This window comes from Carassius auratus, unplaced genomic scaffold (genome assembly GCF_003368295.1).
Source record: "Carassius auratus strain Wakin unplaced genomic scaffold, ASM336829v1 scaf_tig00019252, whole genome shotgun sequence".
Taxonomy (NCBI): Eukaryota; Metazoa; Chordata; class Actinopteri; order Cypriniformes; family Cyprinidae; genus Carassius; species Carassius auratus.
In genome coordinates, this window is record NW_020524940.1 from 119497 (window position 1) to 142786 (window position 23290).

A 23290-nucleotide genomic window follows, 5' to 3' on the forward strand; every position below is an offset into this window, starting at 1 on the left:
CTGCGTTATATCTACCTAGACAAGAAGGAGGCCAAGGATTGGTGGACATTAGAAGCAGAATAAAGACTTTCAGGCTTCAGACGGCAAAAAGACTACTTTATGGAAAAGATGTAAGCTGGACTGGAGTAGCTTGTGCCCTCTTAAGAAAAGCAGGCAATATGGGGCTAGACCGACATTTCTTTCTAATGGACACTCAAGGAATGGATTTGTCTGGACTGACACCTTTTTATCAGTCTATGTTGAAAGCCTGGAAAATATTAAATGTATCAAGGAATCTCCAGGATGTGAGAGGCCTTTGGATGAGAGAAGAACCCCTGCTGTACAACCCTGTTGTGGACTTGGACAATTTGAAGTCATCAACAATGAGGACTGTTTTAAGGAATGTTGGAATAACAAAGATTGGACATTTAATAACAACGAATGAATGGATGTCTGCTGAGATGCTGGCCGCTAAGCTGGGGGTGAGGTCAATTCGCTTGACACAGAGACTGTTGAATGAGCTCTTTGAACGTTTGCCAATGGATTTTAAACGTGGTTTGGAGACATCAAATGAAGATATAGATGTTCCTTTCCCAGAGTTAAAAATTGCACCGGCTTTTAATGCTTTTCAAGAAAGGGAAGGGATTTTGCTTACCTTCAAGACTCCTGAAATGGAACTTTTCAGTGAAACTGGGAAAAAAGCACTGTATGTCACATGTGTCAAAGTCTCACATATGAACTCTTTAGAAGGACTAAAAGAATCTAAATGGCAGGAGGATTTTGGACCAGGCACTTCCCCTAAAAGAAGCTGGGGGACCTTGTACAAACCTCCCATTGAAAAAAGGTGCGGGGACCTTCAGTGGAGAATTGTGCATGGTTTAATAGCCACAAACAGATACAGAGCACACATTGATCCACAGGTAGGGGAGGAATGTCTATTTTGTGGGCAAACAGAAACTGTTTTGCATTTGTTTTTTTACTGTGGTAGACTTGAAGCTTTGCTATCTCAAATAGAAGAATGGTGTAGAATTTTAGGAGAAGTGTTCTCACCTGTACTTTTTATTTATGGACCCATGTATAAAAAAAATAGAAAGCAGATCCACGTGATGCTAAATTTTTTGTTTGGGCAGGCCAAAATGGCAATATGGCTGTCACGTAAAGGTAAACTAAATGGTGTGGGGTCAACCGATGCAGTGGCTATCTTAAAGGGTTTAGTCAAATCAAGGCTAACGGTGGAACATGCGTACTATCAACTGATTAAAGACATAGAAACATTTAAATATACTTGGGGAGTGGAAAAGTGTTTATGTGAAATTGATATTGATGGTTCTCTGCAAATTAATTTCTAATTGTTTTTATTTCTCTTAAACAACGAATGGTTTGTTTTTCTGATCTGTTTTTAAACTGTGAGGTGTTTAGAAAATTTTTAAATTGTAATATTTATTACGTATGGTGTGGTGGAATTTGTGTGTAGTTATATTATGTGTAGTAATGTAATTATGTAATTTGTCCGAAAAATGGTAAATTAAAGGATTGTCAAAGTCAAGTCTCACATACTCTCTCTCACCACCTCTCTCACACTCTCTCACTCTCTCTCTCACTCTCTCTCACACACACTCTCTCTCTCACACTCTCTCTCTCTCACTCTCTCTCTCTCACACACTCTCTCACTCTCTCTCTCACACACTCTCTGTCTCTCTCTCTCTCTCCCTCTCACACACTCTCTCACTCTCACGCTCTGTCTCTCTCTCCAGCATCTGTTTGCGTCCGAGCACCGTGATGAGATCATTCGCAGTGCGATCGAACACGCTGGGAACTTCATCGGCATCACGCTGCGTCTGCGTAAGGATCCTCTGAGCTTCGAGGGCTTCCTCGGCGAGCGTCTGGGGAAGTACAGTTCGGACGAGTGCATCACCTCACTGACCGAGTTCATCGTGCAGAAGATCACGCCGCGGCACACGGTAAGATCAGCTCAGGACCTGATGTGCTCTCTGGTGTGTGTGTGTGGGGATCTGATGGATGCTCGTGACTGTGTTTGTCTCAGGAGCCTGTGAAGAGGATCCTAGCGCTCACAGAGACGTGTCTGGTGGAGCGAGACCCTGCCTCTTACAACATCGTCACCATCAAGCCCTTCGGAGAGGTCTGTCTGATCACATACTGAAGCAACACCTGACAGAATCACATGGAAATTGCATGTATAGAAACTAGTGTTCATGTGTGTATAATCAGTGTGTGTGTGCAGGTGTTCGCTCTGATCTGTGATGCAGACAATCCTCAGGTGTTCACTGTCGAGTTCATCCGTGGTCAGATACACAAGTACTGCTCCACAGAAAGGTACAGCCTCTCAGACGCTCGTGTGTGGTTCTGCTGGTGATCTCAGAGTCTGACTGTGTGTGTGTGTGTGTGTGTGTGTGTGTGTGTGTGTGCAGGGACTCTCTGCTGGCGAGTCTGTTGGACAGCGTGCGTGCGTCGGGGAACAGGGACGTGTGTGTGAAGATGGCCCCCACACACAGGGGTCAGCGCTGGGGTCTGCTCAGTATGCCTGTGGATGAGGAGGTGGAGAGCCTGCACCTGCGCTTCCTCGCTGCTCCTCCCAGTGCGTCCTGTGTTAACTCTTCACATCAATTAAGGTTTTGTTTTTGTTTTTTGGTTGTGCACTCGAGTAACTTGGTTCTGTTTGTTCTTCTTTCTTGTAGATTGTAATTTTGCAGATGCAGTGTTCAGATTTAACGCCAACATCTCTTACAGTGGAGTGTTACACGCCGTCACTCAGGACGTGAGTCTGCTTCATCTCTGTGTGCTGGGGCTCAGTGTTTTCATGTTTCACTTTAATTCTCTCCGTTCTCTTCCTGTAGGGTCTTTTCTCAGAGAACAAGGAGAAACTGATCAGTAATGCGGTCCTGGCGCTCTTATCTCAGGACGTGGAGCTGCCGGGGCCCAACTCTGAGCTGGAGGCACAGTTCCAGGCCCTCAGGCGTCTGGTGGCGTCTAAAGCGGGCTTCCAGGCCTTCACACAGCTGCCCAAGTATATTCAGTTATTAACTACACCTGAGATCAGTGCAGTGTTGAGCTGAGAGTTATCTTGGTCTGTTTGCTGAGCTGCTCAGGTTCTGTCTGGGTTTAATAAAAACACTCTGTTGTTCTTAGATCTGGTCCCATGGGTGGACTCGAACCCGCAATGTAAATATTAGTCCATATATCTCAGTGTACCCCTTTTCTTTCTCATTTTTCTCCATCTGTCTCTCCATTGGCTTAGTCTGAATCTGTTTTAAGGAAATCCTTATTTGTTTTGCTATTATATGTTTCCTCTTTTGTTTAAATGCTTTACACCTGTTCTCTCTCCCTCCCTCCCTCTCTCCCCCTCCCTCTCTCTCTCCCTCCCTCCCTCCCTCCCTCTCTCTCTCTCCCTCCCTCCCTCCCTCCCTCTCTCTCTCTCTCCCCCTCTCTCTCTCTCTCCCTCTCTCCCTCCCTCCCTCCCTCCCTCTCTCTCTCTCTCCCCCTCTCTCTCTCTCTCTCCCCCCCTCTCTCTCTCTCCCTCCCTCTCTCTCTCCCTCCCTCCCTCTCTCATCATTATTTCTGGGTCACTGAGATGTATGAATTAAGTAGTTGTTCTCCTGTCCACTATTTATACATCTAGGATTCATTCAGTATTTCTATTGAACATGCAAATATTGAGTAATTTATTTTATTTATATATATATTTTTTTTCTTCTGGGTCATCTACAGGTGGATCTCAATAACTTAGAATGTAGATGAAAAGTTCATTTATTTCAGTAATTCAACTCAAATTGTGAAACTCGTGTATTAAATAAATTAATTAAACACAGACTGAAGTAGTTTAAGTCTTTGTTTCTTTTAATTGTGATGATTTTGGCTCACATTTAACAAAAACCCAACAATTCACTATATCAACTAATTAAAATACTTCATAAGACCAATAACACTGTACATGAACTCAATACTGGGTAGTGGCTCCTTTTGCTTTACTGTCTCAGCTCTGCGTGTCATGGAGGAGATCAGTTTGTGGCTCTGCTGATATGGTCTGGAAGCCCAGGTTTCTTTGACAGTGGCCTTCAGCTCATCTGCATTGTTTGGTCTCTTGTTTCTCATCTTCCTCTTGACAATAGCCCATATATTCTCTCTGGGGTTCAGGTCCAGTGAGTTTGCTGGCCAGTCAAGTATCAACACTGGTCATTTAACCAACTTCTGGTGCTTTTGGCAGTGTGGGCAGGTGACAAATCCTGCTGGAAACTGAAATCAGCATCTTCAAAAAGCTGGTCAGCAGAAGGAAGCATTAAGTGCTCCAAGATTTATTGGTAAATGGGTGCAGTGACTTTGGTTTTCAAAAACACAATAGACCAACACCAGCAGATGACATTGACCCCAAATCATCACAGACTGTGGAAACTTAACACTGGACTTCAAGCAACTTGGGCTATGATGTTCTCCAGCCTCTCATCAGTAAAGACGCTCCTGTAATTAGAAGTATATCTCCAGCACGTGTGTTCAGATCAGGGTTGCCAGGTTTTCACAACAAATCCTGCCCAGTTGCTTCTCAAAACTAGTCCAAAACTAATCGCGATTCCAGGAGGTTCCCAGATTCCCGGGGTTAAAATATCCGGGTTTTTTTTGGCATGTTTGTCTTGGTAAAAAAATCGCCTTTTAGGGGCTAAATATCAAATTATTGTTATTGGGGTCGCTTCAAACCGCGGACATGGAAAACAACCGCAGACTTGGCAACACTGGTTCAGGTGGAGCGGCAGTTACTGCACAGAGCCGTAGTCTACCGACAACTAACACAAAATCGCTTTCAAAATCGACAAAGAATCGCCTGCGATTTTAAAATAGATTTTGTGTAGATTGTCAGTGAATTACGGCTCGGTGTAGTAAATGCCAACCAGTGTTGCCAAGTCTGTGGTTGTTTTTCATGTCCGTGGGTTGAAGCGACAATACTTATAACGTGATATTTAGCCCCTAAAATGCAAATTTTACCAATCAACCGTGCCATTAAACTTAAATTTTAACCCCGGAAAGCAATTTTTTATCTGGGAACCTCCTGGAAACGCGATTGGGCTAGTTTTGGACTAGTTTTGAGAAGCAACTGGGCAGGATTTGTTGTAAAAACCTGGAAACCATAATCTGAACGTACGTGCTGGAGATATACTTCTAATTGCAGGAGCGTCTTTACTGATGAGATGTGCATGAAAATCGCATTCGATTTTTTGCACAGCCCTACACTCAACTTTCTGTTAACATGCTTGGATACAGCACTCTGTGAACAGCAGCTTCTTTGGCAATGAATGTTTGTGTCTTACCCTCCTTTTCTTGTGAAGGGCGTCAATGATTGTCTTCTGGACAACGGTCAGATCAGCAGTCTTCCCCATGATTGTGTAGCCTAGTGAACCAAACTGAGAGACCGTTTTAAAGGCTCAGGAAACCTTTGCAGGTGTTTTGAGTTGATTAACTGATTGGCACGTTACCATATTATAATTAGTCGAGATAGTGAATTGGTGGGTTTTTGTTAAATGTGAGCAAAATCATCACAATTAAAAGAACCAAAGACTTAAACTACTTCAGTCTGTGTTTAATGAATTTATTTAATATACGAGTTTCACAATTTGAGTTGAATTACTGAAATTAACTTTTTCACAACATTCGAATTCATTGAGATCCACCTGTATAATGTTTTTATGTATACATTATGTGAAATTTACATTTTTACTTTATTGGCGTGTTGCAGGTTTAGAGAGAAGCTGGGAGTGAAAACTGTTAAAGCACTGAAGAGAAACCAGAACGGTGTGACGCATGCAGCCATAGACATGCTGTGTGCTCTCATGTGTGTAAGTGACGCTCACTGAAGCTCCTGTAGAGTCACGCTCATGACCGTCTCCTCACATGTCCCCGCTGTGCTCTGCAGCCGATGCACGATGATTACGACCTGCGCCAGGAGCAGCTGAACAAAGCCTCTCTGCTCTCCTCCAAGAAGTTCCTGGAGAATCTGCTGGAGAAGCTGATCAGTAACGTGGTGCGTCCCAGGCCTGTAGAGCAGCGTGATGATGATGATGATGATGATGAAGAAGGTCACTCACCTGTTTCTCTTTCATCAGGAGCACGGCTCAGGAGCGCTAGTGATCAGCTCACTGCTGGACTTCCTGACCTTTGCCCTCTGCGCTCCTTACAGCGAGACCACCGAGTGCCAGCAGTTCGACATGTTGCTGGAGATGGTGGCCTCCGACGGACGCACGCTCTTCAAACTCTTCCAGGTCAGGGGTCAGATGATGATCAAAAGTCTCTTCTGCTCATCAAAGCCGTGTTTATTTGATCAGAAATACAGTAAAAAATGTATGTAAAATGTTATTCAAATGTAAATCATCTGTTTTCTGTGTTAAAGTGTAATGTATTTCTGTGATGCTCCGCTGTATTTTCAGCATCATTCCTCCAGTCTTCAGTGTCACATGATCTTCAGAAATCAGAATAATATGATGATTTACTGCTCAAGAAACATTTCTGATTATTATCAATGTTGAACACAGTTATGTAATTACATGAAAACTTTTTTAATGACACAAACCATTTTAATATTATTAAAATAAAACATGGGAGAAATATAATGTTTTATTTATTTCTTTATTTCTTTATAAAATATTTTTCATAATTTATTAAATATATATAATAAATAATATAATATCATTATTGTTATTGTTATTTATGACGGTTTATTCCAGTTAAACAGAACTTTTATTTTGACAGGTTGCCGTGAATATCTTTGTGCTTCTGTGTGTATGTGATGACGATAGTTTCACTCAAATGAAAGAGACTCAGAGCAGTTCTGGAGATGTTGTTCATGTATTTATGTGCTCATTCAGAGAGATCACGCCGTGCTTCAGTGTGTGTGTGTGTGTGTGTGTGTGTGTGTGTGTGTGTGTGTGTGTGTGTGTGTAATAAACGAAACCACGCGTCTGCGCCATTCATTCACACAGACACGCAGAACATGAAGGATTCATATTCAAGCCTTTTTACAGCTTAATATTTACAGATTCTTGAGCATATCGCAATTTAATTTAAGTGTAATACTTTTGATTAATTCATCCAAACTTCCGTGATATTCCGCGTTAAACTGTAAATTCCATTTTAATGACTGGATTCTGTCTGTGTTTTCCACATCGCAGAAATCAGGGCCCTGGAAAGTTCAAAAGAGCAATATTTATTTGAAACAGAATTCACTTGTAACATTATAAATGTCTTTACTGTCACTTCTGACTGATGCGTCCCTGATGAATTCTTCTTTTGAACAGAAATGTGTGTGTGTTCTTCCTCACAGCATCCGTCGATGGCCATCGTCAAAGGTGCGGGTCTGATCATGAAGGCCATCATCGAGGTGAGTCCTGCCACTGTTCCTCCAGTGTGTGTGTGTGTGTGTGTGTGTCTGTGTGTATGTGTGTGTGTGTGTGTGAGTCTGATCCCAGCGTGTCGTCCTCAGGAGGGAGAGAAGGAGATCTCCAGTAAGATGCAGGAGCTGGCTCTGAGTGAAGGAGCTCTGCCCAGACACCTGCACACCTCCATGTTCACCATCAGCTCTGACCAGCGGATGCTCACCAACAGGTCGGTTCAGCTCACACTGACCTCCTCACACTGTAACACAGGCCTGATCACGGGTTTATCACACGCAGGCAGCTGAGTCGTCACCTGGTGGGTCTGTGGACGGCAGAAAACCCCACGGCCCTGAACCTGCTGAAGAGGATCCTGGTGAGACACAGACTGGACATTCACCAATGCTTTTCTGCTAGAAGTAGCTCTGAAATCATCAAACACTGTCTGTCCTTCAGCCCACCGGTCTGCTGGCGTATCTGGACAGCTCTGACCCCGTGCCTGAGAAGGACGTGGACCGCATGCACATACGAGACAACGTGAAGATCGCCACGGTACGAGCCACCAGCACACTTACAGGTGCTGGTCATATAATTAAAATATCATCAAAAAGTTGATTTCACTAATTCCATTCAAAAAGTGAAACTTATATATTATATTCATTCATTACACACAGACTGATATATTTCAAATGTTTATTTCTTTTAATTTTGAGGATTATAACTGACAACTAAGGAAAATCCCAAATTCAGTATCTCAGAAAATTAGAATATTGTGAAAAGGTTCAATATTGAAGACACCTGGTGCCACACTGTAATCAGATAATTAACTCAAAACACCTGCAAAGCCTTTAAATGGTCTCTCAGTCTAGTTCTGTAGGACACACAATCATGGGGAAGACTGCTGACCGGACAGTTGTCCAAAAGATGACCTTTGACACGTTGCACAAGGAGGACAAGACACAAAAGGTCATTGCAAAAGAGGCTGGCTGTTCACAGAGCTCTGTGTCCAAGCACATTAATAGAGAGGAGAAGGGAAGGAGAAGACGTGGTAGAAAAAAAGTGTACAAGCAATAGAGATAACTGCACCCTGGAGAGGATTGAGAAAAAAAACCCATTCAAAAATGTGGGGGAGATTCACAAAGAGTGGACTGCAGCTGGAGCCAGTGCTTCAAGAACCACTACACACAGACGTCTGCAAGACATGGTTTCAGCTTCACATTCCTTGTGTCAAGACACTCTTGAACAACAGACAGTGTCAGAAGCGTCTCGCTTCAGAAAGGACTGGACGGCTGCTGAGTGGACCACAGTTATGTTCTCTGATGAAAGTGAATTTAGCATTTCCTTTGGATATCAGGGTCCCAGAGTCTGGAGGAAGAGAGGAGAGGCACACAATCCACGTTGCTTGAGCTCCAGTGTAAAGTTTCCACAGTCAGTGATGGTTTGGGGTGCCATGTCTTCTGCTGGTGTTGGTCCACTGTGTTTTCTGAGGTCAAAGGTCAACACAGCCGTACACCAGGAAGTTTTAGAGCACTTCATGCTTCCTGCTGCTGACCAACTTTATGGAGATGCAGATTTCATTTTCCAACAGGACTCTGCACCTGCACTCAGTGCCAAAGCTTCCAGTACCTGGTTTAAGGACCATGGTAACCCTGTTCTTAATTGACCAGCAAACTCCCCTGACCTTAACCTCATAGAAGATCTGTGGGGTATTGTGAAGAGGAAGATGTGATATGCCAGACCCAAGAATGCAGAAGAGCTGAAGGCCACTATCAGAGACACCAGGTCTCTCATAACACCTGAGCAGTGCCACAGACTGATCCACTCCATGCCACGCCGCATTGCTGCAGTCATTCAGACAAAAGAGACACAACTCAGTACTGAGTGCTGTACATGCTCATACCTTTCAGTTTGCCAAGATTTCTAAAAATCCTTTCTTTGTATAGCTCTTAAATTATATTCTAAAATCTGAGATACTGAATTTAGGATTTTCCTTCAAATTTTTCCATCAACATTAATAGAAATAAACATTTGAAATATATCAGTCTGTGTGTAATGAATGAATATAATATACAAGTTTCACTTTTTGAATGGAATTAGTGAAATAAATGAACTTTTGATGATATTCTAATTATATGACCAGCAGCTGTACTCTCACATCTCCTCTTTTAAGGAGAAAGGATGAATAAAGTAAACATTTAACAGATCTCACCATAATTCAACATTAGGAATGGCAAACATTTTATGCATTACAGGATTACTGAAGTGCTGTTTAAATATGACATGAGGCATTATCTTATTAAATATTGTAAACACTGATTTACATTTCCAGAACAGAAACCTGTAGAGTGGATAAAGCCAGGCTTATTCATTCTTGTTTTTATCACTTCACAAATCCCCAAAATATCAACAGACATAAATCATAGATCAGTGTGAATGATATATAAACAAACACCTCAATTAAACTATAAAGTTTGGTGGATGTAAGAATTTTTTTAAAGATAAAGATTGGAATTTAAATTTACAGATAAACTGCAATAAACACTTGTGCATTTATAAAATGTGTATAAAATGTGTTCTTTCTAGTAGTAACAATCTATATAAGCTGCAACAGCCCAACATCTGTCTGTATTTAAACGTAAAATACTATAATATGTTCATAGATATGTAGGAAACGTGCGAGGTTCACACACTTGTTTCTGCAGCCAGTTCCTTTGTAATGTGTTCTGTTTCATATCATCTGTTTCTGTTTTGATCTGTTTCCACTTCCTGGTTTGGAATAGAACTGATCTGAAAGCCTCAACGTCCAATCCATCTAAACATCTCCGTGACCAGAGCAATATTAAACACAGAGACTGTTAACAGTGAAAGCTTTGCTCGTTCCTGTAGCGTGTTCTCAGTCTGGCGTGAGCATCGAGTCAGAGTCAGAGAATCTACTCTCCACAAAACACAGAATTTGGACTGTAGTACCCATTTCAACCTGTAATCCATATCAAGCCATTAATAATAGTTGTTTTTACAGGACCAGTTTGGCAGGAATAAGGTCCCGGAGTGGCAGCGTGTGGCGGGTAAAGCTGCTAAAGAGGTGGAGAAGTTCGCCAAAGAGAAGGCAGACATCGTGCTGATGCACTGGAGAGATAAGATGGGCATCGCTCAGAAGGAGGTGAGAGACGTTATTACCCCGCTCCATCAGCTAACGAGGAGGCAACGGGATGTGACCATATTATCAACAACATGATGCCACGATAGCAGAACTGTCTCGCTATCACCGTGATCACATGACCATACGAATCGATAACATAAAAGCTCTGTTAAGTTGTGTTTCTGGCCATTATGCTTTGGCACAGGATCTGTCATTAAATAGAGTAATTTAATTTTAAAATGTACCAAATTGTGTTCTTGTTTTTTACATTTCACAGTAGATATGGTATCGTGGTCTTCATATGTTGATATAACTGTGGTGAGCGTGATATGGTTGCATCCCTGTTGTGTGCTGGTTAATAGAGCCTCTTCAGTTCTGGATCTGCTGTTTCTCATCTTTGTGCTTTGTGATTTTATGTGTGATGCACTTTCAGTACAGGCTCTGCTGGCTTTCTCTAATCTTCTGTCTCTGGTCTTTACTAATAATAAACGCTCAAACATGGCTTGCTGGAGATCTATGATCCTCACAAACTCTTCACTGTGTCTGGGTCTGATAGCGCTGCGAAAGCTTCAAGCCCATACACTCATCATTTACTTTCATGTCTTATGAGTGTAACGCCTTAATACACAATAAATAAAAATATATTCGTTTTGAGGTTTGCTTTAAAATTAGATTGAGTTGTTGTTTAATTATTAGTGTTTTCTAAAGACTAACATCAAGTGAGCATTAGATGATACCAAATGTAATTGAAATGTAGAAACAGTGGAATGAACAATTAAATATCGACCGTTATTGATAAATGAGATAACCTCCACCAAAACACTAATAAAGAGCTAAATTTGATTGGAGTGTTGAACTAAACTGAAATGTCATCTAGTCTCCACTGTAAACCCAAGATGATGATTGATGTGAAGCATGAGCTGCAGATGAAGACACAGCTTTGGGATCATGAGCATGACTTACACCATCATCATCATCGTTTCTTTGCTCTTGAGCCTCTAATCACACTGCCATTAAAGCCAGCTTCACTGAGACTGACACAGTGTTCATTAGAAACGGCTGGTGTGACCTTTAACCTCTCTTATCTCTGCCCCCCCATCGGCTCTTATTGGGGTTTCTGCTGTCAATCAATGCAGCAGGACAGGAACAACCTGGTGAGTAGTTTCGTCCAATCAGAGACTGTCTCTCTCTGTTAGCCCCTCCCTCTCTCATGTCAGTCTCTCGGTCTCATGTAACACGGGTGTGTGTGTGTGTGTGTGTGTGTTCTGTCTGTATTAGATCAACTGTCCTCCATGTGTTCAGTGTTTAGAGCAGGATCATAACTTCACAGCTCTGGTGTCGTCAGCATTACCCTCACATCCCATAATAGCTCTGCTTGTCTCTTAAACCAGTGTTATAAGCAGAATGTGCTGTAGAGATGGTGTGTTACTGATTGTAGAGTGTAAACCAGAAGCCGGTGATCCTGAGGAAGAGACGGCAGCGGATCAAGATCGAGTCCAACTGGGAGCTGTTCTACTACAAGTAAAGGATGTGTTTAATGATTGAGTTGTGTGTGTGTGGTCATCAGAGCTGTGACGCTGCTGTGTGTGTGTGTGTGCAGGTTCCAGCTGGATCACGCTCGCTCGAACCTGATCTGGAACCTGAAGACACGTGAGGAGCTGCGGGACGCTCTGGAGGCCGAGATGCGCTCCTTCGGGGTGGACCGAGAGCTGGGCAGCGCTAGCATCATCTCCTGGAACCACCAAGAGTTCGAGGTCTGTCTCATCACCAACACTGGAGAAACTCTGATGTGATGTGATTCAGTGTCACGGGGAGAAACACTCACAGCGCTAAGAGCATGCAGTCTACACTCACAGTTTATAGATTCTACAGGTTACTGAAGCCAATCAGATGTGATTATTATGAGTGACAGAACAAACAGAAGACAAGCAATTCAAATATAATAATAATAACAAAACTTTAATACAGAAATACAGAAAACTAAAGATATATGAGTATAGAACAGAGCTGTATTTCCCAGCGCAGTGTTTCCGACCGCATGTGAATCAGCGCTAGAACGGATGTCTGCTTGTGTTCAGGTGAAGTACGAGTGTCTCTCTGACGAGATTAAGATCGGAGATTATTACCTGCGTCTGCTGCTGGAGGAGGATGAGAACGAGGAGTCTGGAGCCATCAAGAGATCGTAGGTGTCTGAACAGACTCTGAGCCGTGTTGGTCTGGCTGTTATTGTGCTGATCTTCCTCTGTGTTGTTCTCTAGATACGAGTTCTTTAACGAGCTCTACCATCGCTTCCTGCTGACTCCTAAAGTGGCCATGAAGTGTGTGTGTCTGCAGGCGCTCTCCATCGTCTACGGGAAGTGCTGCGAGGAGATCGGACCGTTCGCTGACACCAAGTACATCGTGGGCATGCTGGACCGGGTCAGTGTGCTGAAGTTACAGGGATGTGTCTCTAGAATCACTGTTTTAACCTCGTGTTTTTGCTCCTGTGCAGTGTACAGACAAGCTGGAGAGAGACCGACTCATCCTCTTCCTCAACAAACTCATCCTCAACAAGGTGAGACACGTCTGCTGATGAACCTCAGAGCTGCTGATCACACATCCAGGGTTTAACTCTTCTGTTCTGACAGAGAAATGTGAAGGATGTGATGGACTCTAACGGAGTGCGTATACTGGTGGATCTGCTGACCCTCGCTCACCTTCACACTAACAGAGCCACGGTGCCGCTGCAGGTACTGCCCAAACACACAGCTGCAGAGAGAGAGAGATCAGTGCTGTACACTGGAGGAATATTTCTGTTTTACTCTATTTGTGATCAGATAAACACAGCCTTGAGCAGGAGAGGAGTCTTTTAAACAGTGGTATGCTGATGATGGGTAATGTCCAGATGGTGAAGTCTGTGCTGTTTTCAGAGTAATGTGTTGGAGGCTTCTCCAGACATGAAGCGCGAGAGCGAGAAGGAGTGGTACTTTGGGAACGCAGATAAAGAGAGGAGAGGGCCTTTCGGCTTTGAGGAGGTGAGTATCTGTGCAGCAGAGCTGGAGCGTGTGATCGGAGGTGATCTGGTGTTTGAGCTGGTGATCCGTGTCCTCAGATGCAGGAGTTCTGGAGCGCTGGGACGCTAACGGCTAAGACCCGCTGCTGGGCTCAGGGCATGGACGGCTGGCGGCCGCTGCAGTCCATCCCTCAGCTGAAGTGGTGTCTGCTGGCCGGAGGACAGGCCGTGATGAACGAGACCGATCTGGCCACGCTCATCCTCAACATGCTGATCACCATGTGCTCCTACTTCCCCAGCCGGTACAGTCCCGCTCCTCACAGCTGCTCCACACACACACACACACACACACACACACACACACCAGATACTGCTTTCATTCGTGTATCATTAAGACATTCAGACGTGTTCGTGTGTTGGAATGTGTTTAAACATGCCTCTATTTCTGTGTTCGTGTGTTCAGGGATCAGGACAATGCCATCATCAGACCTCTCCCGAAGGTGAAGAGACTCATCAGTGATAACACCTGTCTGCCACACATCGTCCAGGTACACATCTCTGTCTCTGTGCTCCTCTAGAGCTGTGTTTAGAAACCGCTGACATCCTCCTGTCCTCCACAGCTGCTCCTGACCTTTGACCCCATCCTGGTGGAGAAGGTGGCTAACCTGCTGTACCTGGTGATGCAGGACAACCCTAACCTGCAGCGTCTCTACCTGAGCGGAGTCTTCTTCTTCATCATGATGTACACCGGCTCAAACGTGCTGCCCGTGGCCCGGTACTCTCCTGCGCCTCTGCCCATCACAGCTGACTGATGTCATCAGCTCCTGATCACGTGTTTCGATAACGTGCTGTATGTGTAACTGTGTTCTTCTCTCCAGGTTCCTGAAGTACACTCACCTGAAGCAGGCCTTTAAATCCGAGGAGGTGACTGCTTCATCTGATGATCTGACGTCTCTCACAGTGCATGTAAAGACAGGGAACAGTTAATCTGAGCATGTGTTTGACCCGCAGGCTAAAGGTCTGGACATCGTTCAGAGGAGTGTGTTGGGCTCCATGCTGCCGGAGGCCATGGTGTGTTACCTGGAGAACTACGAGGCCGAGCGCTTCTCCGAGATCTTCCTGGGAGAGTTTGACACGCCTGAAGCCATCTGGAGCAGTGAGATGAGGTCAGATCTCTGTCTGTGGCTCCAGGGAGGATGTTTCCTTCATGAACACTAAACATACACAAAAATATATATAAAGAAAAGCTAAATGACTTATTTTGGTTACTATTACTATAATAGTTGTGGTTAATATTTTGAATGTTATGGTTTCAGTCTTCATGTTAATTTAACCCTCTCAGGCTCAAATTAATTTTTAGTAACTTAGTAAATTTAGTAACCTATAGTAAAGTTTTTAGTACTCCCGATTCATAAAATATGTATCTGGAGTAATAAGGTTTTAAGTTACTTTACTGTTGCAAATCTGCAACGCCTGCCTTGAGAGGGTTAAAGCAAAGTTTTAGTTATTGTGTTGTTTTTGTCTTTATTTATAATTAGTTATATACATAGTTTATGGGGAAGTCGTGGCCTAATGGTTAGAGGGTTGGACTCCCAATCGAAGGGTTGTGAGTTCGAGTCTCGGGCCGGACGGAATTGTGGGTGGGGGGAGTGCATGTACAGTTCTCTCTCCACCTTCAATACCACGACTGAGGTGCCCTTGAGCAAGGCATTGAACCCCCAACTGCTCCCCGGGCGCCGCAGCGTAAATGATGAACACTGCTCCGGGTGTGTGCTCACAGTGTGTGTGTGTGTGTGTGTTCACTGCTCTGTGTGTGTGCATTTCGGATGGGTTAAATGCAGAGCACAAATTCTGAGTATGGGTCACCATACTTGGCTGAATGTCACTTCACTTCACTCACTTTATTTCAGTTGTAGTTATTTTAGTACGTTAAGTTAAAGTGATTGATAATGAGAAGTGAGATGAGGTGAACATCTATACTTCTGTGGCTCTAGAGGCGTTTTGTATATCTTACGGTTCATGTGTGTTTGTAACACATGGATTTGTCTTTTTGAATGCTAAATGTTCAAAATAAAACCTAAAGTAATGTTTAAGTTATTAAAAACTAAAAATTAACTAAAAAAATGTTTTTAAAAGATATTTTACTTTTTTCTGTCTCTCTGTAAATGAAAGAGATTTAAAAGAGATGGGTAAACCTGTGTTAGTATCATTGAGATAAGGTTTTGTCAATATTTTGAATTGGATTTAATTTTATATTTTCTGCTTTTAGTCTAGCTAAGACATTTGTATTTGTTTTGTGAACTATGCTAACCCGAAGGTAAAGGTGGTGAATTAGCACGTCATGCTGGTTGTTTGTGGTGTGTGTGGACAGGCGTCTGATGATCGAGAAGATCGCCGCTCATCTGGCAGACTTCAGTCCTCGTCTGCAGAGTAACACTCGCGCTCTCTATCAGTACTGTCCCATTCCTGTGGTCAGCTTCCCTCAGCTGGACAACGAGCTCTTCTGCAACATCTATTACCTGCGGCACCTGTGTGACTCCACACGCTTCCCCGACTGGCCCATACGAGACCCGGTACACACACACACACACACACACACACACACACTGTGACTGATGGCCCAGCTCCACGCTCTGTGTGATGTGAAGACCTGTGATTGTCTGCCCCCTGCAGGTGAAGCTGCTGAAGGACACTCTGGACGCCTGGAAGAGAGAGGTGGAGAAGAAGCCGCCCTCCATGTCTGTGGATGACGCCTATGAAGTGCTGAACCTCCCTAAAGGACAGGGACAGTGAGTCCCACATGCTCTTGCTGTTAAAGACAAAATATCTCACTGTTTAGTACTCTATTTTTAGACTTGTTGTTTATTATTATTCATAAAGCACATTTCAGTACAACCGATGTTGCCCAAGTGCTGTACATCAAAGAAAATAAAATAAGAAAGTGCAAAGACATAATTCAAGGATAGCATCAAAACTTAAGACAGATACACATCTGAGAATGAATCACCAGATGAGTTAAAAGCCCCAGTTAATAAATGATCTTTTAACAGAGATTTAAACCTGGAGATGGTCTGAGCGGATCTGATACGAAAGTGCAGTGAGTTCCCAGGTTTGGGGTCAGCAACTGAGAAAGCACAATCCCCACAGAGTTTAAATGTAGATCTGGGAAGCACTAAACAAAGCTGGACGTATGATCTCAGGGGCCTAAGAGGGGAATGTCCACCCATTTAGAGATTTAAAAACAAACAATAAAAGTTTATATTCAGTTCGGAGACAGATGGGCAACCATTTAAGAGAAGATAGGATAGGAGTAATGTGATCACTCTTTCTAATGTCTGTCAGTTCCTGTAGATGTGCCAGAGCCCTCTGGCCAACTCCCATAGAGAGAGACCTAGAATAGTCTAAGCATGATAAAAATAAAGTCATGAAAAAAGTTGGGGCTTCATCTAATCCAAAAAGTCTCAAATTAATAAGCAAGACTTGGTCACCTAATTTTTTTTGCTTGTCAAATTTTTGTTTTTTTTTGTTTGTTTTTTTTAAGCCACTGCTTTATTATGCTCAGTCAAGGAACCAAGAATAGAATTTATACTAGTTTGATTGCTGACTATACCAAAAACCTTAATCTCAGTTTTATTTTCATTGAATTTTAAAAAGTTTAACACCATCAGGTCCTTGATGCCAGTTAAGCAGCTCAAAAGCGAGCTAATACCATTATCTTTTTGAAGTGGCCGATAAATCTGTGTATCATCAGCATAGCAATGTTACGAAACTCCATGTTTCCTAAATATATAGTACCTTAAAGAGACGGTAGAGTAAGAACAGAAGGGGGGCGAGAATAGAGCCTTGAGGTACTCCACACTTAAGTGGAGCTAACACTGACATACATTCCCCAAACTTTACCACAAAGCTTCTATCTGCTAGATACGACTTAAACCATTTAAGAGGAATCCCATGAATTCATGGTTTTCCAGCTGAGAAACCAAAATATTATGATTGACAGTGTCGAAGACCACACTCAGGTCCAATAACATTACGATCCAGAATCTGTATTTAATAGTATGTAATTTATAATTCTTAGCGTAAATGCTTGCATCAAAACCAGTCATAGTTTAGTGTCAAATGATCATTTCATCCCATTCTTACTCTTAAGAATAATAAAAAAAAAAAAAAAACTTTATATTTCATGCTGTACCTTTAGGACCTTTATTAGTACATCACAAATATTTTGGATTGCTTAGCCTTCGTTATCACAGCTTCTCATGTGACACGGTAGCATTTGAGAATAGTGCTTATTAACTGTGATCTTTGTCCTTTGTTGATTTTGTGTGTGCTTTTAAAGGCATGAAGAGAGTACGATAAGGAAAGCATATTTCAGATTGGCCCAGAAATACCATCCAGACAAGAATCCGGAGGGCAGGGTACGTACAGCAACACTGCGTCTCATTATGAGTGAATGAATAATAAACTCTAACCAGTCTCTGTGTGTGTGTGCTCAGGACATGTTTGAAAAGGTCAACAAGGCCTACGAGTTCCTCTGCACCAAATCGGCTCGTATCGTGGACGGTCCTGACCCAGAGAACATCATCCTGATCCTTAAAGCCCAGAGCATCCTGTTCAACAGACACAAGCAGGGTTAGACGCCTCGCTGCTCTCAGACACCGCTCCTGATCTCCAGACGCTCAGAGACTGATCTCCTCTCTCTCTCTCCTCAGATCTGGAGCCGTATAAATACGCCGGCTACCCCATGCTAATTAAGACCATCACCCTGGAGACGGGTGACGAGCAGCTGTTCTCCAAGACCTCGGCTCTGTTACCGGCCGCCGCGGAGCTGGCCTTCCACACCGTTAACTGTTCAGCGCTGAACGCGGAGGAGCTGCGGCGGGAGAGCGGCATCGAGGTCAGCATGTGTAGACGTCACTTGCTGGCTCTTCTCTTCTCTTCTCTTCTCTGTCTGCTGGTGTTGATGAGGCTTGTGTGTTCTGTGTCAGGTGCTGATGGAGGCTCTGTCCCGCTGCGTGTCTGTGCTAACCGCCTCCAGCAGACCGGAGGACATGGCAGTGCAGGTACATCAACACACACACACATGCAGTGAGCTCACAGTGTGATTCTGAGTGCATGTGGGTGTTTTTCAGGTGTGTGGACACGTCTGTAGGTGCTACAGCGTCGCTGCTCAGTTCGAGGAGTGCAGAGAGAAGATAGTGGAGCTTCCCAACATTATTAGAGATGTTTGTCACATTCTCTACTACAGCAAGGTAAGAACACGCATCTCTTTATTACTGACTGACAACTAGAGAGCTGTGTTGTATTGTTTGTGTGGATAAGTGATGTCTTCATACAGAGTCTGCGAGTGTTTGTGTTTGCCGTCTCTCAGGGTTTGCCGCGCTTGGCGTCTCTGGTGGTGGAGTGCGTCAGCTCCTTGGCGGTGGACTTCTTCCTGCAGACGCACCTGTATCAGGCCGGGGTCCTGTGGCACCTGCTGGCGAGCCTCTTCAGCTACGACTACACGCTGGAGGAGAGCGGCGTGCAGGCCAGCCACGACACCAACCAGCAGCAGGTGTGCAACAGTCTGGCCAAGCTGAGCGTGGTGGCCCTCGGCCGGCTGGCGGGGTACAGCGGGGCCCGGGGCCCAGAGGATGAGCCCAGTGCAGGAGAGCTTCCTCCGGAGAACCCTGCCATCAGGAAGAGTTTGGGGGCCATGCTGACGCCCTACATCTCCCGCAGACTGGGCCGCAGCTCGCCCACAGAGGTACAGAGAGGCCTGCGCTGCCGGCAGCACCATTAATAGAAATTACATCTATTGAAATGTAAATACACAACACAGTACTTTTTTATATAATAATATAATTGATCAATTCTGTATGAAATGTAATTAATCTTTATAAATTTATTGGACATGCTTTTTGATTATTCAAAGTTAATGAAAATATTAAAATGGAATTCAGAAAACTTATGAAAAACATTCACAGAATTTGAGAAAAATAATCATGTATTTCATAGGGCCTTTAACATAAATTTTTCAAACTTTTAATAAATTGCTGTTACATTGTATAAGTTTCATGAATTCAATTAGTTAGACATGCGTTTTGATTAACATTTTTGTAATGTAAACATTAAAATGTAGCCTCAAATGTTTTTTTAATTAAAATGAGAAATAAAAGGTATTTTAAAGGGCCTTTTAAATTTTTTTCTTTGTTTTATTGTGTTTGTCCTATATCATGAAATATATATATATATATGCTATATGATTATTTCAGTCGGGTGTCGTGTCATAGAGTTAGTATTGTGTAGCACTAGTGATGCTGTTGAAGGACAGATGGACATTTACATTACATTTACATTTATTCATTCAGCAGACGCTTTTATCCAAAGAGACTTACAAATTAGGACAGTGGCTGTGTGTTGATCTGTGCTTCTTCTGTGGGTTCTCCAGGTGCTGAAGCTGCTGAACAGTAACTCGGAGAACCCATACTTAATCTGGAACAATGGGACACGAGCAGAGCTGATGGAGTTCCTGGAGGAGCAGCAGGAGAGCAGCATCAAGAGAGTGAGACGCTCCTCCCAATTCTTCACTGCTCCTCACACTCCTCTGATTCACATCACACTCTGTGTTTGCACTCGTCTGATTCACATCACACTCACTCTGTGTTTACACTCGTCTGATTCACATCACACTCACTCTGTGTGTTTGCACTCGTCTGATTCACATCACACTCACTCTGTTTACACACATCTGATTCACATCACACTCGCTCTGTCTGTTTACACTCGTCTGATTCACATCACACTCACTCTGTGTTTACACTCATCTGATTCACATCACACTCACTCTGTGTGTTTACACTTGTCTGATTCACATCACACCCACTCTGTGTGTTTGCACTCGTCTGATTCACATCACACTCACTCTGTTTACACACATCTGATTCACATCACACTCACTCTGTGTGTTTACACTCGTCTGATTCACATCACACTCACTCTGTGTGTTTGCACTCGTCTGATTCACATCACACTCACTCTGTGTTTACACTCGTCTGATTCACATCACACTCACTCTGTGTGTTTGCACTCGTCTGATTCACATCACACTCACTCTGTTTACACACATCTGATTCACATCACACTCGCTCTGTCTGTTTACACTCGTCTGATTCACATCACACTCACTCTGTGTTTACACTCATCTGATTCACATCACACTCACTCTGTGTGTTTACACTTGTCTGATTCACATCACACCCACTCTGTGTGTTTGCACTCGTCTGATTCACATCACACTCACTCTGTTTACACACATCTGATTCACATCACACTCACTCTGTGTGTTTGCACTCGTCTGATTCACATCACACTCACTCTGTTTACACACATCTGATTCACATCACACTCACTCTGTGTGTTTACACTCGTCTGATTCACATCACACTCACTCTGTGTGTTTGCACTCGTCTGATTCACATCACACTCACTCTGTGTGTTTGCAGGGAGAGTGCGACAAGAGCTTCGGCTCAGAGTTCCTGTTCAGTGAACACAGGAAGGAGCTGATCGTGGGAGAGATCTTCGTTAGGGTTTATAACGAGCAGCCCGTGTTTCCTCTGGAGGTGAGAGATGCCTACACTACTGTACTGAAGATCCCAAAACATCTCTTCTGCATTTATGTTCAGAAATACAGTAAAAACTGTGAAATATTATTCTAATGTAAACCAGCTGTTTTCTGTGTGAATCTGTGTTAAAGTTTAATTTATTTCTGTGATGCTCCGCTGTATTTTCAGCATCATTCCTCCAGTCTTCAGTGTCACATGATCTTCAAATCATTCTAATATGATGATTTACTGCTCAAGAAACATTTCTGTTTATTATTAATGTTGAACACAGTTGTGCTGCACAATTTTGTGAAAACTGTGATGAATTTTATTTTTCAGGATTCACAGATGAGTAGAAAGTTCTGAAGAACAGCATTTATTTGAAATAGAAATCTACTGTAACATTATAAATGTCTTTGCTGTCACTTTTGAGCAATTTAATGCATCCTCGATGAATTAATGAAGTGTTAGTTAATTTAAATGTGGAGTGTGTGCCAGCTCTGAACTCTGATCTGTGTGTTCGTCAGTATCCGAAAGCGTTCGCGTCGAGTCTCTTGGACTATGTGGGCTCTCAGGCTCAGTATCTGCACACACTGATGGCGATGACGCAGACTAATAAGCTGGAGTCGCAGCAGCACGCTCAGAGACTGCGCTGGGCCGAGATGGCGCTGGAAGCTCTCCGCAACGTCATCAAGAACAACCCAGGTGCCTGAAACACAGCACACTGATGCATGTGTGTGTCTGTGTAGAGGCTGGTTTGTGATGTGTGTGTGTGTGTGTGTGTGTCGCAGGCACTGAGACGGAGTGCATCGGTCACTTCAAGCTGCTCTTCTCTCTGCTGAGGGTCCATGGCGCTGGAAGAGTCCAGCAGCTGGCTTTAGAGGTGCATCAGAAACCTGGTCTGCTTCATTCTTCACTGACACCGTGGCCTCTGTTAACTGTGTGTTTGCTGTAGGTGGTCAACACGGTCACAGTAAACCAGGACTGTGTGGTCAACATCGCTGAGTCTCTGGTTCTGCCCAGTCTGCTGGTGCTGCTGCACTCCTTACCCTCCTGTAAGACTGACCAACCTTTAACCTTTATACACACAGCGTTATTACACTTCATTAAAACCATTACAAATATGTATTTCTAGTACTTGAAAGAAAATAAATGTTATTAATGGCCATGTTGTACAAAAGAAAAAGTTGCCAAGGCAAAAGTTTCCATTTGTATTTAGTTGAAGTGGATGTACCGTATGTAAATCTAAATGTTTAATAAAAAACATAAAAGATAAGTTATTCTAATATTGTTTAAAAAGATTAATAATAACTATAATAGTATGTCAATGATATGTTGAGGTCATATCTCCATCTAAACATTTGCCATTTTGTCAGAGCAATTAAACACACACACACACACACACACACACCTGTATGAATGCAGTATTTTAATATTTCAATGTATGGACTTATTTATACATTCTTCATTATTAATAACAGTCATGATATTCTCTATATTTTAAGACAACAACACTGTTTTTATTTGTCTTTATTCTATTTTAATTTTATATGCATGTTTAAGACCTGTGTTGAGACACGCGTGTGATGAGGCCTTTGCTGCTTTGTGACGACTATTGGTTTGGATTAGATTTACAACAGTTTATTTTATTGTATTTGTTTTTTTAATATTTGTACTTCTCTCTCTCTCTTTGTATTTTATTGTGTTTTATGTGATTGTACAGACATTTGGTCCACTGTGTTTTTAAGTGGCTTTATGAATACATTTAGATTTCTTTTGAAAACTGGATTGACTTTAATAGTTCAGTTTGCCATAAAATCCACGATGAATAATTTTTTGTTATTATTTATCTCAATACAATGTCTGTATGTGTGTATGTCATCATTATTGATAATCTAGAGTTTATTCTCTGTGTTTGTCTGCAGGTCGTCAGCTGGTGCTCGAGACGCTTTACGCTCTGACCTCCAACACCAAGATCATCACTGAGGCCATGACCAGAGGTGTGTGTGTGTGTTTCTGAGTGTGTGTGTGGACACGTCTCCAGTAGCTGATCTCGGAGCAGTCTCCTCTGACCTCTGTGTGTCTCTCAGGTGCGCTGATCTACCTGCTGGATCTGTTCTGTAACTCCACTCATCCTCAGGTGCGCACGCAGACGGCTGATCTCTTCTCCAAGATGACTTCAGACAAGCTGGTGGGACCCAAGGTAAGACTCCTTCAGTTCCTCCCT

At 43.1% G+C, this 23290-nt stretch overlaps 1 protein-coding gene across 5 annotated transcripts in view; it reads left to right on the forward strand.

Moving 5' to 3' along the window:
• Positions 1-23290, forward strand: part of LOC113076179 (dnaJ homolog subfamily C member 13-like) — a 56861-nt gene that overhangs the window by 21652 nt on the left and 11919 nt on the right. For 2 of the 5 annotated variants that reach the window (XM_026248836.1, XM_026248835.1), the window contains exons 7-48: positions 1734-1940; positions 2024-2119; positions 2222-2313; positions 2409-2575; positions 2676-2755; positions 2835-3004; positions 5720-5819; positions 5897-6004; positions 6087-6242; positions 7301-7357; positions 7460-7581; positions 7650-7725; positions 7806-7901; positions 10369-10509; positions 11625-11642; positions 11927-12009; positions 12089-12242; positions 12567-12670; positions 12747-12906; positions 12980-13042; positions 13116-13217; positions 13398-13502; positions 13580-13782; positions 13944-14028; positions 14101-14255; positions 14359-14404; positions 14492-14646; positions 15852-16053; positions 16154-16269; positions 17820-17898; positions 17977-18112; positions 18193-18377; positions 18469-18543; positions 18613-18732; positions 18852-19226; positions 19911-20024; positions 20965-21081; positions 21591-21768; positions 21855-21946; positions 22019-22118; positions 22989-23063; positions 23154-23266. In XM_026248836.1, coding sequence (XP_026104621.1) covers positions 1734-1940; positions 2024-2119; positions 2222-2313; positions 2409-2575; positions 2676-2755; positions 2835-3004; positions 5720-5819; positions 5897-6004; positions 6087-6242; positions 7301-7357; positions 7460-7581; positions 7650-7725; positions 7806-7901; positions 10369-10509; positions 11625-11642; positions 11927-12009; positions 12089-12242; positions 12567-12670; positions 12747-12906; positions 12980-13042; positions 13116-13217; positions 13398-13502; positions 13580-13782; positions 13944-14028; positions 14101-14255; positions 14359-14404; positions 14492-14646; positions 15852-16053; positions 16154-16269; positions 17820-17898; positions 17977-18112; positions 18193-18377; positions 18469-18543; positions 18613-18732; positions 18852-19226; positions 19911-20024; positions 20965-21081; positions 21591-21768; positions 21855-21946; positions 22019-22118; positions 22989-23063; positions 23154-23266 — 5178 coding nt within the window. Of the gene's footprint in view, positions 1-1733; positions 1941-2023; positions 2120-2221; positions 2314-2408; positions 2576-2675; positions 2756-2834; positions 3005-3092; positions 3160-5719; positions 5820-5896; positions 6005-6086; positions 6243-7300; positions 7358-7459; positions 7582-7649; positions 7726-7805; positions 7902-10368; positions 10510-11624; positions 11643-11926; positions 12010-12088; positions 12243-12566; positions 12671-12746; positions 12907-12979; positions 13043-13115; positions 13218-13397; positions 13503-13579; positions 13783-13943; positions 14029-14100; positions 14256-14358; positions 14405-14491; positions 14647-15851; positions 16054-16153; positions 16270-17819; positions 17899-17976; positions 18113-18192; positions 18378-18468; positions 18544-18612; positions 18733-18851; positions 19227-19910; positions 20025-20964; positions 21082-21590; positions 21769-21854; positions 21947-22018; positions 22119-22988; positions 23064-23153; positions 23267-23290 lie in introns of those variants that run through there. The other 3 variants (XM_026248833.1, XM_026248834.1, XM_026248837.1) reach the window with 3 other exon arrangements.